The sequence below is a fragment of the Glandiceps talaboti genome, chromosome 2, assembly GCF_964340395.1.
Source record: "Glandiceps talaboti chromosome 2, keGlaTala1.1, whole genome shotgun sequence".
Taxonomy (NCBI): domain Eukaryota; kingdom Metazoa; phylum Hemichordata; class Enteropneusta; family Spengelidae; genus Glandiceps; species Glandiceps talaboti.
The window spans coordinates 28,244,176-28,265,068 of NC_135550.1; the positions used below are offsets into that span (position 1 = coordinate 28,244,176).

Consider the following 20,893-nt stretch of genomic DNA (forward strand, 5'->3'; position numbering starts at 1 on the left):
TGCGTCCTCTGGTGTATGTAAATGGATCGGTCATTTTCTTGAGCCAGAGGAGAGGGTCAGTGGATGGAAGGAGTTGCCCTGTTTTTGAAATTGGGAATGGATGGGGGGCATCCTGTTTTGTTTTTTAATTTTGAGGGGGGGGGGGAAGTCACTGTGTTCTGGATTGCGATGGAAGACCAATTAATTTTTATAATGGCATGGCCGTTGTATATATTAACTGCTGTATATTTTCAATCTTCTTGTCTCAAAATCTTGCCTGTGTTCTGTAATATCACTTCACCTAAAGAAAGTCTACTTGACTACAAATACATTTATGAGCTACCCTATTTTTTCTGTTTCTCATTACCCGAGCGACTCAAGTCACGCCCTCTTTGGCAAGTATCTGGACTGTCGGTCATCTGCAGTCATGGCGGCAGCAGTAACACTTGTCCACGAACAGAGCATTTCTTCCATGACAGAAGTTATTCTAGTAGGATGCCTGAGAACATGTCAATTGTGTAGAGAAGCTTGGAAAGGGCGTGTTACCAGGATCAGGAATCCAAATAAAAGAAGATAGCGTCAAAAACCTCCAACTAGTGCTTCTCACAGGAGACCACCTAGGGTCCCCCCCCCCCCCCCGAGAGGTGGAAATATCCCAATCTCAAGCTCTTCCCTTATCTTTTACTGTCAATCTGCTATTCTTTGAGACATACGCCAACCACCACTTTCCCTGCGATTTTTGCAAACGAGTTTGTTTTACAGTGTTTGAATAATCTTAATAGTTATGAGATCAAAAATATACATTGATTCATTAACTCATTGATTAATTGATACATACATACATACATACATACATACATACATACATACATACATACATACATACATACATACATACATACATACATACATACATACATACATACATACATACATACATACATACATACATACATACATACATACATACATACATACATACATACATACATACATACATACATACATACATACATACATACATACATACATACATACATAAGGTATTGATTGAATGATGGATTCGTGAGCAGATTTGGCCGGATGATTTGACCGGATAGGTTGGTAAATATGGGGCGAAGGATATCTATTGATTGATTGATTGAAATGTATGTATGTATCCACACCTGTAGTAATTGGCCAAGTGGTTTGGCCTGCTAGACACTTTACCACACTTGTAGTAATCGGCCAAGTGGATTGGCCTGGCAGACACTTCACCACACCTGTAGTAATTGGCCAAGTGGATTGGCTTGGCAGACACTTTATCACACCTGTAGCATGACTGAATTTTATCTTACAGCTCAGTTGAGCTAAAAAAGTACACTTTTAAAATTTACTTGCATATTTGTGAGAAATGTATACAAGTATTTGATGTGGCGGACGCCCTTTGCTCATATACATTCACACAGAGAAAGTGACACACACACACACACACACACATTATTAAGAGTTAAACACTGACTCAAGGAATACGGGAGTTTACATACAATATTTTTATTTACTCATCTCCTATAGCAATAAATCCCTCATTGATTGCTGCCTGTTAGATTTACACTATCATAATTAAAAATATCTGCTCACTGGATTTCAATTTGTTATTTTTGAAATTGATGCCCATGATTATAATTGGTTTGCTCCTTGAGTAAACATCCCTTCCTGCTGAAAAGTTCTAAAATTAAGTATGTCAGAAAGGAAGGGCCGGTTTGGGTCAAAGGTCAATGAACAGTGCAAGCATCTTTATACATTAGCAGTATATCGCTGGAAATCCATGTCCAATTCAGTTATGTTCTATGAAAAATCTCAGAAAATAACAAAACTGAGATTACATACATACATTTCTATATGTGTACTTGATTTCAAATATTTGCAAACATGAGTACATACACTCTAAGATATAAACAATGACGTGACTCACTAGATATCAACTAAGAAAATGTTCAGTATACTTTCTATACATCTGCTTCCAGCTAACTAATTATCGAACATCTGAGCTGTCTCTGCCTCCCCTACCCTGCCCTCATCTTGTTTCTTCCCCTTCCCACACTCCCCCCACCATACCAATCCCTCAAAACACCATTGAATATAATATACACTAGAGGGTGGTGTGGTGCAAACAATACAAACATCAAAAAAAAAGCAAAGAGTGCTTTTCAGGGGACGAAAAAGTTTTTAAGATTAATTTAATAACTATGAAAGAAAGAACAAGTTGCTGTAAAGGGTGAAAAGTAATTCTGTACTATACACACAGAAATTGTTTCCCTTTCTAACTCCAAACTCCCCATTAATTAAAAATTGTTGGTCTACAGAGTACTTTTTTTTTGGTTAGCAGGTTTTCCGAGTGTCACTGGTAATTTCAATTCATGAGATCAAGCTAAAAAGAAGTCATATGTTTACAGAATTTTGATTCTCATTTTGCAGGTGACTTTGACCTTGAACAATGACAGCATGAAACCATTACATACGATTTTTTTTTTTCATTTTTGTTTCTAAATATGTTTGAACTTGTACTATACCAGTACAATGGCAAACACTGAACTGACCTATCATATACTCTGTACTGATATAGACATGATGAAAGTTTTTTTTTTCAAAACAATACCATAAGCTAAAAAACAGGGGTCAATAAAAAAGTCAAAACAATTTTAAAGTCTAGAGGTCTACAGAAAATAATTCTGATATTTCAGCAACTGCCAGATACAGCTATGATTGGTGCTGTTCAACATACTAATACACTGTTGCTCTACTGACCATAAAAACAGCAACTTTATTTTCTGTGTGACGATAAAAACAAATCTCAGAAACCTGAGATAAAAGGCTGAAAGGCATACAGTCATGTGAAAATGTATAGGTAGCTGATGTGCTGCATCTGAAGATATCTAAGTCAGTTGGTTAGATAACCTAGAGGGATTATCTATGTAAGCATTTGAGGCTTCCTTCCCTGACTTGTCATGGAGTCTTCCATGGTGATCATAGTAAATCATAATAAATCAACTCTTCTATATATGCACACTTTAAGATTATCGAAACAACAGGCAAATGACTGCATATCTTCAATATGGAGGCCTTGTATGCAATTATTTTTTTAAAACCTATTATGAGATGGACCAATGGATATCTGGTATGCAGACATATTTAAAACATAATCAAAGATGGACCACTTTCAGAACATGTCAAGTGCCTATTTGATCTGCTATTTCTGATCAGGCTAATGACAATCATCTAAAACAGCATCTGACAATAGTCCTGGAATGAAGTGACATTTGGAGCGGATACTAGTGTCAAATATGCTGACAAAATCATTGCATCACTTCTGCATCGACTGAAGATTTTCAAATCTACATGAACCAATCAAGTTGGTATTACATGTACAGTAATACAAATACACGTTCTGTATACTTGTAAAGTTTTAAGTCTGGTGTGTACAATAGCGCAATCTACATCTAACACTTGGACATCACTACACATGTTGATACTCTCTGCGATACAGAGATTTCCACCTACAGATCAATTTGTTTGCATTCTAATCACTTTTAGATTTATAATAGTTTTCATTTTTTGGAAGCTAACTGGAAACAAAATGTCACTGATGAAACCCTCATAGATTCATCAATTTTCCATGATTACATGTGTTATTGTCACTAATTGTTTAGCCATGCTATGGACAAATATGCATTGATTATCAAAAATTGATAATTTTTTTACCATTCAAATTGTGTGATTCTGTTATTATTAATGTCTAATTTCCTAATCTACTGATTTCAGTTTTTTAGGGAAAAATTCATTTTTAAAAAATAATTCAGCTTGGAGCTCTAAGCTATATATTGGACATCATTTCAAACACATATGCACATATAGCAATGCATTTTTCCAAGTGTGTTTGTGTTAGTTGAAACATGGTCATCATCTTGTTGGTGTTTTCACACACTAATACATACAGCCATACCGTAGTTTTCGTAATATACTGTTTTTGACAAATACTATTTGTCTCCATCTCAGACTGTACTACATACACAGCTTGGCTGCTTTCCTCCAGTAGGAATATTGATTACAGCGATCACTTTACCCTTGTAAAAAATAGCACAGAAAGTATATATCTACATACAGCTATTCATCTGCTGTGCAAATGTATGACAGGATGTGAACATTGTCTATTTAGTATTTATATTACGTATATATCTGTACGGCTAGCTCAGCTACATCAGGCAGACATGTACAACCTCTGCCACTACACACCTTGCAACTACTGCACCTAGCACTTATGTAGCTTCTTTCACATCTGTGCTTCTACCATTAGCGTATCTCAGACAAGGGTAAGTATCTCTGCAATGTTTGCATTTCAATTCAACTGCTGAGATTTTTTAATAGATATTTTGTTTCATTTCCAGCACTCTTCCTACTATTCCTTCTTCAAAAGTCCCTTCTCAGCAGAGTATGAAAACTTCTCAAAATGTGGCTGCTCTTCCTGTATTGTGTCCAAGTCTGAAAATGACAAAAAATCATTTTTAGTTTCATACTGACTTTCCATTCTCACATTAGTACACACTCGTTATCTTTTTACATTATGTAACATGCATGGTTAAACACTGCACTAGCTGCAACTAGACCATTTTTTGAAACTGTTTTGTCAGATACAATGACTTACTCATAAAACCATAATACCCAGAACAATACTGAATTGCCTGTGGGTAAACATATTTGTTTGTCATTGCAACATATCGGTAGTATGTTCCATTAAATCCAATCAAATTAATTTTTGGGTCCACACCCAAAAATCAGCACCCCCAATGAATCACGATTCCAATTTACTACTATGGTACTTATTGATAAAATGGACCTCTAATTCATATGTACTATGTCAAATAATTTTAACAACTGTCAGTGAATATATATTGTTGGCTGTCTGATTGAAAATATCATACCCAGTTATAGTTAGCACAGGTTTAACAAATAAATCTTGATAACTGACTATGCTGTTTCAATTTCTAACGATGACTAATTTAGTCTGCTAAAAAATAAAATTGTAGAAAATTTACACATTATCATTATAAATAGATAAAACAATGTCAACTTATTAAAGTTATTAGAATGTCTAATTACATAAAACAAGCAAAGGTGATATGTGTACTAAGCTTATGTCAGACACACAGCTTGCCATAAGGTTCACTTTGATTAATTAGATGATAATGGGGGGAGATAATATGTATAGACTGTATATTAATGATGATTCTAATGAGAAAGTATATTGTTGCAGATGCTTTCCAATCATTGAAACCCTTCTGACAGTTTAAAAATCGGCCAGATGCTGAACAATGGTGAAGTAGAAATATGAAATCACTGCATAAGCTTTGATGCAGACAAAGAACATTGACATCATCAAGAGTATTGTCAGATAAGAATACTTGACAATTTAAACTTACACTTATCTGTTGGTGGAGTAAGATCAACTGGTTCAACCGTAAATTCTGAGTCAAAAAACCTTGTATCTGTTTCTGACATCACTTCTGGTTTAAATGGTGGTGGCATCTAAATAAACAAGAAATTCTTGAGAAGTTAGAACACAGATCATAAATTGTATTCTTGGACAATAATAAAATATATGATAAAAATGATCTATTTAGCTAAAGTTGACATTCTTTTTCCATAGCTAAAGTTGACATTCTTTTTCCATAGCTATAGTTGACATTCTTTTTCCTACAATCACATTAATCATGGGTACAAGTTCTTGTTGTCCTACTACTGGGTACATATTGTGGTCAAAGACGTCTGGATTGAAAGAGGCAACCATGTTTTAAAAAAAGGTTTCCTGGGTTGTTTATTAGTTATAGGTTGGACGTAAAGAAGGTGCTCCTATATACACACGTTATTATTGAATTTTTACAGTAAGAATAAGACTGAAACATTAGTACAGTGGACCTTAAAGGCCAGGGTTTCAGTCCAAGGTTCTAACATTAGTGTTATCATATCATATCAGAGGATCCATACCCATCATTAGTTTTTACTGGACCACTTTTTTCTATAATTCTGCCACACAACTGTTTTTACACCTGAATCTTTATCTTATTATGAACTGGGCCTTTAAATTCAGTTGTGCTGAAATGACTTATGGGTTTTGTAATGGTGACCACTTAAAAGCTGACTTGGTAGGTCACATTTCTACATATACAGGATGAATACATACCCTTTTATTATAAAGGTCATCCCAATTGATGGATGCAAAGAATGGATGTCCCATGATTTCACTGGCATCTTCTGGTCCTCCACCAAGCCTGCAGTAAGGAGATTACAGAGTTCCATCATGTCATAGGGTGGAGGAAGGGGTACTACTGAAAACTAGCTGGACACTTATTGCAGCCATATGATCCATTACACTCTCAATGCAGGACAATCATTTCTATCTTACAAAATTCAAATTGGTTGCTATAATCTTTTGGAATTCTGTACATGTAAGTTTGATTTTGTAAGCATGTGATTCAAATTATTTGTGGATATCCTTCCATACTAATCCTCCACACGTATGGTTTGTTTCTCAGTGAAAAATGGCTTGCTATCAAAAAAGAAGTTTCCGCAAAAATAAATGAAAACTCAAATCTATAATAAACTGTTTGTATTTTTAATCTATTCTTACACACTGCAAAGATTCAGACATTATTTATTGGATTACATTTCAGAGCTACCTTCTAACTTTCTTGCATGGACACTCAAAATACATGAATATGTCTTACCTGAGTTTGGGGTCTTTTATCAATAGTCCTGATAGGAAACTCTTAGCATTATCTGAGAGATTCTTAGGAAACCTAATATCTTCTGTGAGAATCTTTTCAAAAAGCACTTCATGGTCTCTATTATAGAATGGTAGCCTGCCACACATCATTTCATACATCACAACACCAGTACCCCACCAGTCAACTGCTCGTCCATAATCATTGTCTTCTAAAACCTGTTGAATCACAGTATGTATTATTAATGATGGCTGTCAATTTATGAAGATAGTGCACGCTTAATACTGAAGTATCCAACTACACAATAGAGGGCGCTATACACTTATCCAATGCAGTACATTCTGAACTGGCCTCTGTTTGACCCATTCAGCATATCGTATTTTGCTTTTCATACGAAAGTAGCTCACGAAAAGTGCACTGTGTGACAAAAAACTGTTTTACCAGGAACAATACATGTATCATTTTCAGAAAGCTAAAGGCAATTCTAAAATATTTGGAGTCTAAGAGACCACGCTTCAAACACAAAGTTGAGTGGTGATAGTGACGTAAATATGTGCGTTGGTTGGCAAATAGCCAGATAAACTTGTATCTGTTCATCTTCATCTACTTTGACTGTAACCTTCAGAAAGTCTTCAGCACAAGACCTTGAGTGAGAAAGTGGTATTACTTAACAAGTGTTACAACAATTATCAGGAGCTTTTAAACTAAGCCAGCAACAGATCAATGTTTTCAGTTCAAGGTTGTTTATCTCATTCTGGATTTAATGACTTCACACAGGGAATCAAAAAAGGGAAAGAACTGTCATCACCTAATGATGTTTACAATATGACACTTCTCAAGGCAGAATCAGGGACTTTGTGAGTTCATAGACAGTGCAAGTTGAGGTTAATATGTCTTTTTGTATTGATATACAGACTTCTCTTTTCTGCTTGTCACAAATCCCTGAAGATGAACAAATCTCTTTCCCTGAAAGAAAACTCAATAGTTTTCTTGTCTCATTCTGAGTATTCTGAGTCTCACTACTATTTCTTGACATTACTATTTCTACTATTTCTTGACATTATGTATATATATACACCACAGAGTGTGGGAGTTAGCTCATCTCTTACGCAAGGTCTTTTGTTCTACATGTACTCATCTTTCAACACTGATTGTCTGTGGCACTGTTCTCTAATATCATAAATCTTTCAGTGTAATGCATGATATATTATCTATTTATGGAGTAAGAATTTTGAGGAAATTAGTTGTACAGTTCACACATCTTTGGTGCCATTAACACCTAAGTACTAAGTACATGTACTCTGTATTGAGTTCATATCAACATATGTGGGTGTGTCTCATACACTTGTAAATTTGTTTACATCTTTTTGAACGTGGGTACATCAAAGGAATATCATAACATTTTCAATGGTAATTCAACATTAAATTCTTTGTTCACATTTCCAGCTATTAGTTATGTTTGACAGCAGTTATAAGTCTTCATATCAATATCGCAAAACATGCCACCCACTATATACTGACCCAATGTTCTCTCTAAAATAATTTCACTAACAGATTGGTTATAGACCAGTAACAGAGCAGCTGGGGGGTCTTATGGATGATTTAATACCATTTGCCCATAAAATGAATGTGATTGGAATAAGATTTTCATTTCATCAGGAGGGTAAATCACAAGATAGCTAGGCACCCATGTTACATTGCTCAGGGAGAGCACTGCTGACTCGTCAAAAACTGGCATAGGTCAGTCAAAAATGTAACTATCTCAACTCTATATTCAACAAGCAGCAAAGGTAGATGCAAAACAGTCATGTGACATATCCCAGGTGCAAAAGGAGTCTATTCATAAGTCCCTGGCATACAAGAGGGCTGATATACCCCTGGAGCAAAAGGGGTCCCCTCAAGGACATTTTTTTGCATATTCCTAGCATGATAGGATTCTGCTCAAAGGTTGACAATTTTCTGATGCAAAAGGAAATCTGCTCAGAATTTGATATATACCAGAAATGAAACGTGTCTGCTGAAAAGTTAGTATATATGCAAAACATAAAAAGGTTCTACTGTAGTTTAAATGTTGACATTTTCCTGGTGAAATAGACAACAGCAGTCTTCTGAAAATTTAAAAGGAAACCTACCTCTGGTGCAAGGTATTCTGGTGTACCACAGAATGTTTTTGTTGTATCTCCATAGGATATTTCTTCTTTACACAGACCAAAATCTGTTATCTTAATATGACCATCTTTATCTAGTAGTAGGTTTTCTAACTGTAAAACATAAATAATAGTATTGATTAGTTTGGCATGTAGCAGTGAATCTTATCGACTATATTTATTTAGAAGTATATTTATAACTGTAAACAATTATAAATGATATGATTAACTAGAGTGCTATATGCAACATTGAGGTTTCTCTCAATGATACGATATGAAATCGCTTGAATAATGTAGACTGTATTACTATTGTCTGGTCTGATTTGTAATTAATTAGGGTTGAAGCACTACTGCACAGGTATCTTGTCTTAGAATACATGGAAGGGGAAATTTACATATGTGCTACAGAATGGATGACAAAGGATGCATCAAAATGGAAAATAACATATTTTATACAGTATATATTACATCAAATAAAATTGCAGACAACAGTTAGTAGCCTACAATAATGCACAATTTGGATGCAATATGCTTAACACAACTACCCCACACCAAGTTATGTGTGTGTGTGGGGGGGGGGGGGGTACTCCAACAGAAAGGTATACAGGTAAAAGAATGATTTTTTTGCATCATTCATTTCATACACAGAGAGACCAGTTTTTATACTTTGAAATTTCTGTAAATTACTGTGAGCTGCAAACAAGCCCTTGATTCAAGATTTTGAGAAGAAAGTTACACTCACCTTAAGATCTCTGTAAATTACATTGCAGGAATGTAAGTAGGCTAAAGCTGACACAATTTCAGCTCCATAAAATCTTGTCCGATCTTCTGCAAACACCCTCTCCCTTGATAAATGAAAAAACAGCTCACCTCCATTCACATATTCCATGACAAAACAGAGTCTGTCTTTTGTTTGGAAAGAATATTTTAATGACTGAAATGAGAAAGTAATAACAACATTGTGTTTATACAGGGAAACACATTAGTCTAGTAGTCTAGAGTAGAACACACTAGTCTATTAGTCTAGAGTAGAACACACTAGTCTAGTAGTCTAGAGTAAAAAACACTAGTGTAGTAGTCTATAGAATAGAACTCACTAGTTTAGAAGTCTAGAGTAGAACACACTAGTATAGTAGTCTAGAGTAAAACACACTAGTCTAGTAGTCTAGAGTAAAACACACTAGTCTAGTAGTCTAGAGTAAAACACACGTCTAGTAATCTAGAGTAGAACGCATTAGTCTAGCAGTTTAGAGTAAAACACACTAGTCTAGTAGTCTAGAGTAAAACACACTAGTCTAGTAGTCTAGAGTAAAACACACTAGTCTGGTAGTCTAGAGTAAAACACACTAGTCTAGTCTACAGTAAAACACACTAGTCTGGTAGTCTAGAGTAAAACACACGTCTAGTAATCTAGAGTAGAGCGCATTAGTCTAGCAGTTTAGAGTAAAACACACTAGTCTAGTAGTCTAGAGTAAAACACACTAGTCTGGTAGTCTAGAGTAAAACACACTAGTGTAGAAGTCAATAGAGTAGAACACACTAGTTTTAGTAGTCTAGAGTAAAACACACTAGTCTAGTAGTCTAGAGTAGAGACAAATAGTTATAGATTTAATGGAATCAGCACAGGTTCAGCTGTCTCCCTCCTGTCATAGCTTATCTTCTACAATTTCTTTTGGTTTATTTTTAGTTCTGAAGCTGTTCATTTTGGGAACTTATGAATTAAAAAAAAATAAACTTTCTATTTTCACCACACAGTGATCAAACAAGATATAGGTGAGATTGTAGACATTGTGTTATTCTGCCCTTAGCAGGCTGTGCTATCAGAGAGAAAGAGAGAGAGGTTGAATGACGTGTGATGGTGCCCTGTCACGGTGTACCTAGCCTGGAATCAATGCAGATGGGGATTTTAAATTTTGGTTTTCCCATCACCGTATGAATTCTAGACTATGGTATACCTTACAGGCTAGTGAGATTGGAACAGCAGAGATTAAATAAAGTAAATTATTTTACACCTCAATAAACAAATAGGGACCAGATAGCCCATCAGAACCAAACTGAAATACTGACTTAGCTTGAACTATTTTACCACTTGATTCCAACAGTACTATTACATTTTTACAGTTGTACTTTAAATATACACAGACAGTCAAAATGGAAATCATCCATACATAGTGGTCAGCTGTAACTATGGAATTCACTATGGTGAGAATCATTGACCAAAGCAGATTGAAAGTTCAATGCTATTGTAATACTAACTTGAACTGCCTGTGTTTTACAACCTTTGCAATTCATGTGATCTACCAAGCTGGTGAAAATTCGAGTTCATTTATCCATACACTTTCACATTATACTTGATAGGGCTATAGAGATGTACTTCTGCACTATTGCATTGTACAAATAAACATGTGACTTGTGGACTTTTCCTCAAATCAAAGTTTGGAATATCTTCCATGGAAGATAAAGGTACCATACCGTAAGAAATGGATGTTTTGTTGTCTGGAGTACTCTGTTTTCTGTAAGTGTATGGGCTACCTCATCCTGCAACAAATTGAACACAATACAGTAAAATTTACAGTTAAAATTGATGACTTGTATTTGTATGTTCTCAAACTGATTATAATATTCATTATCTGTGTGTAAAGTCAAATTAATTTCATTCATACATCTTTTTAAAGTTATCAACTTTATCATTATGATTTAGTAACAATATCAACTACATGAGGATGAACAAACAGAATTCATACCAACACAGATATACAACTGTATACAAAAACTGCAAAAAGATAGAAAATGCCAAAATGTGACACAAAAATAGTTACACATACCTTCGCCACGATAACTTCTTTCTTTAAAATCTTGATTGCGTAATGTTGACCCGATGATTTTTCTGTGACAAGAATAACTTTTCCAAATGTACCTTTGCCAAGGACTTTCAAAAATTCAAAGTCATCTAAGGTCTACAATGAGAGAATAGTAACATTATTTGTATAAAGCAGTTTATGAACATTGCACTACACTGAAGCAAAGCATGTGGATGAAAATTAGAGTTGATGCAAAAATCTCAAAATGATAGACATGATAAATACTACCTTGCCTTTTGAGAAAACATTACAAATTGTTCTCTCTAAAATCTAACCTTCCCCTTAAAATTAACATCAAACCTGAGTAATGCTAAAAAAAATGTACATAATCAAGAATAGCAAAATTAAAATGAATACCATGAAGTCAATATTTCCCATGTTTCCAGTATAGCTTTGCCCAACAAAACAGATATGTTTTATTATACTCAACCCATTACTTTACTGCCCATTATAGTTGTATTCAAACGACTTGTTTACCGACAGAACTTGTTCAATTTTACAGGAAAAATACTTTGATGGGACACATTTGACCTCAGGTGCGAAATTTTTTTCTTGTTTAGATCAGTCAGGGATTTGGGAAGCTTAGAGTGAAACATCACTTTGAATTGAGAGACAAAAACACCTTTTTTGTGTAAACACACATGGATGTGAGTATGTTTGACAAAATAACTTCCTATGTAACCATGGCAACTGTGTTATATTTAAAGATATGTCATATTTCCTCAATATCAATGATTCTTGTTATGAAGTACATGTTGTTTGTGCAAGAAAGGTTTAATAATAATCTCACTGTTTTCATCTCATTTTTTCCTCATTAGGGGATGTTTACGAAAATATTATTACCTAAAATATTTTAAATGACAGTTTTCATCAAACTGTTTATGAAAATGAAAAACATTAAGTAGTCAAATGACTAAATGAAATATTTCATTTAAATTTTTCAAGACAACTTATTTTTAGAAACATGACTAATATATTATGCAGTTTTATACACAAAGGAAAAATAACATGCCAAATCTGACAACATGGTGTCTTGATTCTGAATTGCTGGTAGAATCATATCCACAAGCCATTCATACACTGTTGTCAGCATGAGTGTCCCTTTACAGTACATGTTAGCTACAATTCACTCTATCATATCCACAAGCCATTCATACACTGTTGTCAGCATGAGTGTCCCTTCACAGTACATGTAAGCTACAATTCACTCTATCATATCTACAAGCCATTCATACACTGTTGTCAGCATGAGTGTCCCTTTACAGTACATGTAAGCTACAATTCACTCTATCATATCTACAAGCCATTCATACACTGTTGTTAGCATGAGTGACCCTTCACAGTACATGTAAGCTACAATTCACTCTATCATATCCACAAGCCATTCATACACTGTTGTCAGCATGAGTGTCCCTTTACAGTACATGTGAGCTACAATTCACTCTATCCTATCCACAAGCCATTCATACACTGTTGTCAGCATGAGTGTCCCTTCACAGTACATGTAAGCTACAATTCATTCTATCATATCCACAAGCCATTCATACACTGTTGTCAGCATGAGTGTCCTTTCACAGTACATGTATATTATAATTCACTCCCATTAATGTCTCAAAACTTGACTAGTTATACATGTACTTAAAAATATATCATAATCCTACGTGTGCTGCTACAATAATATGTTCTCCACTGTATTCTACCTAACATTCCATCATTAGTACAGAATCACATGACACATAGCAAATCAATACATACAGCATATTTATTGCATGGTTGTTTGCAAAGAATGATCACTAGGCTATTATGCATGCTTTAGCATGAATGACAACAAATTTAGAAATTTGAACACACAAGACAAATTCGGAAGAGGTCTTCATATAAAACATACAATGCATTTATATATTAGGGTTGTGTTTAATGGAGGTATGACTACTTGAGCTTTATCAGTATTTCACACTCAAACCAGGATTCAAATATCTGTGAATATTCAAAACGTTAGTGTTTTATTAAATGGCCTTTTTATTGAAACCAGTTGTGTCGTCTTGTTACATTGCCAAACTCAATCCATTACTTTCAAGACCTGAACTACAGTTCTGGGTGTCTAGTTGGACTGATCCCTGTACAAATATATTCAAATAGCTTCAAAGGAAATAGTGGCACCATTGGGATGTAATTTTACTTACAACTTTTTTTGGTTTCTGTTCTGGGGATTGGTCATCTCTTTGCGCAGCCCTGTCTTTATTTTCTTCTTGTTCTTGTAAAGAATTGGCTACTGACTGAATGGCTTCTATCCATTCTCTCCTGTAAATCAAAGGAGTGCACTTGGAATAAGTTGGGGATAGCATACACAAGACATCTATGGAGGTTCTCCTCAACATGTTATAATTACATATATATGTAAAACAATAACACTTTCATATGTATTTATTGATATCTACAGCCTATCAGATTAAGGCATTTCATTGACTTTGTGTACCCAAAATGGTTACTCAAATTAGTTGTTAATTATATGAAAAAAAAGTTCAAAACCATACAAAAATGTGTAACGAGTCCTGTTACACATTCCTAAACTTGTATAAAAGTTATAGTATTGTATTAGTTGAGGATCACACAATTTATAATTATGGAAAATTCAATCATTATCATGCAAGTCTGGTGAAATGAATTTTGACCATGCTCACTGAATATGAAATCTATGTTATTATCTTACATGGAAAGATCTAGGTCTCAACTGGTAGTAGGTGTGATCATAGATCTTGGAGGGGACATGATATGTAACTGTCGGTATTTTCTTTGATGCAACATTCTTTTTTATACAATAATCCCTTTACCGATAATGGAAACTGAGACATCAGCTTGCCAAGAAAATCTCACAATAGCATGTAAAATCATGCAATAACTGAACATGATCTAAACAGCAAAGATTCTACCTTTGATTACATGTAGAACCTACATTACAGATATAGTCACAATCTAACATTTTTTTTAGATTTTACAGTCTTGAGCTAGTTCTCAAAGACTAATTTTTACTAATTACCAGATTGGTAGTACATTTTTGTTTTTTACATTTCAGTCACTACTTGTTTTTATATTTTAATTGTCCACATAAGTCTTTAGCTAAACTTTCCAGGGCTGTATGGATAACTCAATTTCACAATTATACACATGCAAAAAATATTGTGCTTGTTGTTGGACTTATGATCATGTGAAAATAAATACAGCTAAAAAAAATCATACAAGATGGGTTGCTCGACAACTATGCATGGTATTTGCAAGATTTTTAAAAATGAAGCTCAATTGGGGCTAAAAAGGGAGAATATATTTTCTGTCTTTTAGGAATGAATAAACCATTTACATTGTTCCCACCTCCTAACCATCGATTATTGTTTCCCTATGTATTAAGGATCATAATAGACTTTACTTTGATATTACTATCATATTCCGATTCAGAGTACATAATTCATATTCATTAGGTGTCTGATGTCTTTTGTATGCATGAAATATCTTGCTCATCTGTATATTACGATAGCAGGACTTTATTTGAAAATAAGGTAAGTTGCAATTTTTAAGGGACTACTTGTACATATAAAATTTCTTTTGAACCCTAGCACAAGGTAGAATAATTAAAACAACATGGCTGCTTTTGGAATGCACCAATAAAATGCTACTACGTCAATGCTATTGTATAAACTGCTTCCAGTTTGTTTAAAATTTAAATATAATATAAAAATGTCTCACAGAAAGACTTTTTGTTTTATTTTCTAACTAAGGAGAACAGAATATAATATGGAGGAAAGTTTTGAGGCATTCACATTTCTAGGGATAAAGACTGTAGTAAATATTTCAAATTCTCTGATATTTCAAATATGCTGTCAAAGTGCACTGAATAGCAAGCTGCAGAAATACCAAACATAGAACAAACAATCTTATTTCACGTGACAATATATGAAGAAAAACTTTCACGATTAAGTTCATAAATCACCCTCAATACAGTTTAACATGTTTGCTTTAATTAAAAGACAAAAACAAGGATTGGTTATAGGTTCAAGAAATAAACTGTTAAAAATATGACAAACTGGGATTGAATTGGGTCTACAGTGAATTTCAAGGTTAGAATGTCTTGATTCCTCCATATAATATTGACACAATTGGAAAGGATTAAAACTAAGTTTCAAAATTAAAATACAAACGTAAATATAAATGTACCAGATAACCATTTCAAACAGTTATAGCTAAATCCACTACTTAATATTAGCTTATGAAACACGGCAAAATTGATTTTATTAATCCAAGTACTTTCTTTCTTGTGTGAAAAAGTGTTCTTCACCAGGGAAATGAACTGAAAATGTTGTTTACAATGGGTAGCATACCAGTTTGTAGCATCATCTCCATCAACCCTTGTACTACTTAAACATAAGTGAGGAATTGGAACAGATCATTTATCATTTTGTGGACATATTATACTATCCATTTGTCCTTGAAAGTTGATGGCATACCAAATACCAGGCAGCTAAAACACCTTCATATGTATCTCCATCAGCCTAGGGGGTCATTTCCTCTAGTATGTTTTCAACTTTCCTCCCACTCATATCACAGGTATGGAATAAATATGTTTTTATCATTTTATTTCTAAAGAACTGGTAATTACTGGGGTGATTGCATTACCTCTCTCCTGGTGTGTCGACATGAAATGTTCTTTCTATAACTGTTGTCCATTGAAGACAGCGAATGATGAACGTATTCGATTTTGGTTTTTCTGTTTCCATTAGTTGACATTCTGAAAAATATGCATGAGACAGTGACGTAAAAGCGGACATATTTGACTATAAAAAGTCTGAACTTTCTCTACAAGTCTGTATTAAAACGGAAATGGTCTACCAGTTGAAAAATCTACATCTATATATACAACATATACCATCATGTTTACTGTGTCCTCAAATAACATAATCATGAAAGAGAAATGTATAACAGAGCTTTACAAAAGTTTCAACTAATCAAGAGATGATTTAAATTAACACTATCCTCGTGTGTGAAAAAGGCTCTCACATTTCTTTGGACAGATCAAGTTCTATACCATTTCTTGCTCAATAAATAGTGTTAAACAATGAGTTTGGTGCTTTCTTTGTATGTAACATACATATATGTTTATCGTTTATATACAATATGCATTATTCATAAGACATTTTTTAGACAAATTTTCGGTATCATAACTCTCACTGGGATATCAAATAATGATGTGCACGGTTATAAAAATCTGCATCTTTTACACCCACTATTCAACTTACATGTAAACACACAAAAAATACTTACTTGCAACTGAAAAATTGTTGAGGGGATCATTAAGATCAATTTGTGTAGGTTTTTCTTTGAACCCAATGAAGGATCCATCTGATTTGAGGACGAAGTACCGAGGTCTCCAGTTTTTGATGTATTCACCTGAAAATGCAAAACACAATTATCACTCTTACCTTTATGTAAGGAAGTATGATTAAAAGCTGTACATTTACTAATAAAAAATACAAATTATTGTCATGGCAACAGTGCAGTGTAGGACAGGAAATAGTAACATTACATTTTACATCCTATCTGCAGTTCCAAGTACATAACCTATATGTAAATGCACATACACTGCACGTCATAAAATAATTGCTCTTTTTCCTTCTTTCATAACTTCAAATATAAGTATATTAAAACCTATATTTAATGAGTCATTTGCAGTTTCAATTTGTACAGAAGCTTACACTCAAACATGTACATAGTACAGACAGTCAATCATCAATGGTAAAGGCTGTCATAAATACTAGTGCATCCTCTCACTGAACACGTCATTAAAAAAAAAACTGTATTTCAATTTACTTGTTATTCCATTGTATCTGAAGATTCCCAAACAAAGACATTAAGAAGTATATGAGTGACAAGTTTGAAGCATACTGGGTATTCACTCAGTTCTATTTACCGGTGTATGTGTGTATGCACTTATAGTTCTTGTAATACACCAATATGGATTTATAGTATAAACATTGTACAGTTGTTTTTTGTACTACAGAAAGCTAAAAGCCCCTTAGCACATTTACAAGGCTGGGGTGAAGGACATTACACACTACAGGTAATTGTTAAGCGCTTGCTATGATTTTAGGGAAATATAGAAAATATCGTGCAGTATTTGAAGGTCATTTTCTTTTATAGTACAGTTTAGGTGAATTATTCATAATATTTTGAATCTTGTTTACAACTACTATCCTGATGCACCAGGCACTTTTAAAGTGGATACAATACATGAGTCTTTAAGTTAGTTTTAATATTCTGTCCAGGTATGTATGACTTCCTGAAATTGTCACCAGGGGAAACAGCTACCACAAAGGACAGCTTGTGTATAAATAAAACAAATACCCCAAACAATGTATTTACAAAATTCTGTACAAGCAAACAGCCTTTACTGTGTGAATGTACATCCTTGCCACGATACAAGTGCATGCATTTCCAGTGTGAAAACCACATAGGATCTTCCAAACTTTTGACAAGCTAAACCAATATATTTTTTTTATTTTTCCTTCCTTCCTTTTCCTGTTTTTCAGACAACTTTTTTAGAAACTTCTTATCACCTGACTACAAGGTTTTGAACAGGATAAACTATATTCATTCATGAGTGTTTACGACAACAGGTACTTTTTATATGCAATTGAATGTCATCAGAAGTTACTATTTTTTTCTTTTGTATGGCATAGAATTGTTTGGCTTTCATATTGTTGATGGTATTGTGTTACATTTAAAGTCTGACTAATGGTAGTACCAATACAATGATGGTATCTTACGATGTTTTGATACATGTATCATCACTAGATAAATTTAACATTGTCACAAATTTTCATGACAAATGAGTTACATGTTTCCATGACAACAGTTAATTTGTCTTAAATGTAACATCTACATTATACAATGTGTTTACTAGAAATCATGGAATGACACAGTCATATATAATAAGATCCTGTAGATTTTCTACAAACAAAATGTACGTGCTCAAATCAAAGAATCAAAGATGACTTTAGATTGACATGTAGAATGAAACAGCAATTCGTTTATATAAATTTCTACATAATGTACAAAATCTAGTTGTAGTCTTAATAATGCACAGTAATAACATGTAGCTGCCTTGAAACACAAATGTTGAGAAGAGAAAATATTGCAATTGAACTATCCTAGGAGCCTTGACATATTATGGTTACTTTACTTTCCCATCAATTTTGTGAATCAAAGAAAAATGAAGGGCTAAACCCCCACACATCAATATGTTCACTAATGTTTAAACTTCTGCTCAGATCATCAAAATGACATACATACATGCATGTATGCATGCATGCATACACACACACACACACACACACACACACACACACACACACACACACACATACACACACACACACATACAATACATACAATACATACATACATACATACATACATACATACATACATACATACATACATACATACATACATACATACATACATACATACATACATACATACATACATACATACATACATACATACATACATACATACATACATACATACATACATACATACATACATACATACATACATACAAACAGTGGCAAACACAATCAAATGTATGTGTCTATGCAGGTACAGACATTCAGAATATACTAGTTATATACATAACCACAGTGATTTGTTGCACAAATGAAATAAGTGTGTTGTAATACATTTTAGATGCAAGTTATGATGATGCCAGCTGGTCATTGCAAATACAAACACTATTGTGATGTCATTCAGTACTGATCGAAGGCCAGGGTTTCACAATTCCACATTCTCAAATGGGTGCTATCTTTTCAATGGAGCAATATGGATTTATACATAGGATCATTCTTTTGTTGTGGACCAACTTTTTCTCATACTTCTGCCACACAACTGTTTTTCACACCTAAATATTAACCATAATCCAAAATAGGCCTTTGCTTCCATGATGTAATGTCTTTATTTGGTATTAAATTACTAGCAATGTTTGGATTGGGTTTTGATTCTATCAACCAATATGTAATGCAACCTAATTCTGAAAACAACAAGGTGTTTTTGTTCTTAAATTTCAATTTCAAATGAAGTTTTAAGCTAATCTTATTAAATTACTTTATTTTTCATAAAAATTCAACATATAGCTTTGAAAACACGACACAAATAAGATAAAAACAGACATATCACTATCTAAAAATTCTGGATTATACTATAGCACCTCGAGGCATATCTTTATCTCGGAGTTTTCCAAGGAAATGAAAGTGAAAGCTCTTTTGAATTTTCTTACTTTATAACCTCTATGAACTTATTTACAACAACGTACAGCTAGTTATTTGCAGAATGTCTACTGCATTACACAGACTCAGTAGATGTAAATCTAGAAATTCAAGTCATACTTATCGCTTAAAAATAAGTTGATGAGAAAGCTATTTGATCAATTCAAAGGCTTGGCTCATACTGAGTATGTACATATATAGACAAACAAGCTCACAGACAGACAGACAGACAGACAGACAGATACGTACATACGTATGTATACATACATATATACATACATACATACATACATTTACATACATACACACACATACACACACACACACACACACACAGAGGTAAGCTAGCTAGCATATTGGCAAGCTACAGTTGCTCTGTCAATGAATGAGACAGTCGTGACTGTTCAGTGTAAAATGACATTAGACAAAGACACCACAGTGAAGGCCATCACTCATGTTGATAAACATTTGAAGTCAACAAGGCAGGAGTTGTTTTTAGACTGCCATCATGTGATACAGTATAGCAAAACAACAGTATAGACAGTAGTTACATGAAACCAGCTAGACATTGATTAATCACACATTGTAAGCAATGTAATTCATGAGTTAATGTGTAATTCGCTACCTTAGTCTGTTTCTACTGAAACCTTAATTAACAGACAGTATACAGCATAATATGGTGTGTAAAATGTGGGCTTGAATAAATTCAGTGTTTTCCTTTTCATTTTACATTCAATACCACAGAGCATAAAAAGGAATACAATACAATCTTTAGAGGTTCAAGGTCGACTGTATTGATTACCACAATTCAAAATAGACATGTTTTGGTTAAAGCT

General features: G+C 33.9%; 1 protein-coding gene across 1 annotated transcript in view; it reads right to left on the reverse strand.

Annotated features, from left to right (window-relative positions):
- Window positions 1-1,496: 1,496 nt before the first annotated feature.
- Window positions 1,497-20,893, reverse strand: part of LOC144448915 (RAC-gamma serine/threonine-protein kinase-like) — a 30,162-nt gene continuing 10,765 nt past the window's right edge. Inside the window, exons 3-13 of the mRNA XM_078139274.1 lie at window positions 17,056-17,181; window positions 16,411-16,522; window positions 13,929-14,046; window positions 11,710-11,841; window positions 11,357-11,422; window positions 9,627-9,818; window positions 8,870-8,998; window positions 6,741-6,955; window positions 6,197-6,284; window positions 5,436-5,541; window positions 1,497-4,497 (exon numbers count right to left, since the gene is read on the reverse strand). Of these exons, the coding sequence (XP_077995400.1) occupies window positions 4,415-4,497; window positions 5,436-5,541; window positions 6,197-6,284; window positions 6,741-6,955; window positions 8,870-8,998; window positions 9,627-9,818; window positions 11,357-11,422; window positions 11,710-11,841; window positions 13,929-14,046; window positions 16,411-16,522; window positions 17,056-17,181 (1,367 nt within the window). The 3' untranslated portion in view covers window positions 1,497-4,414. The remainder of the gene's footprint in view (window positions 4,498-5,435; window positions 5,542-6,196; window positions 6,285-6,740; window positions 6,956-8,869; window positions 8,999-9,626; window positions 9,819-11,356; window positions 11,423-11,709; window positions 11,842-13,928; window positions 14,047-16,410; window positions 16,523-17,055; window positions 17,182-20,893) is intronic.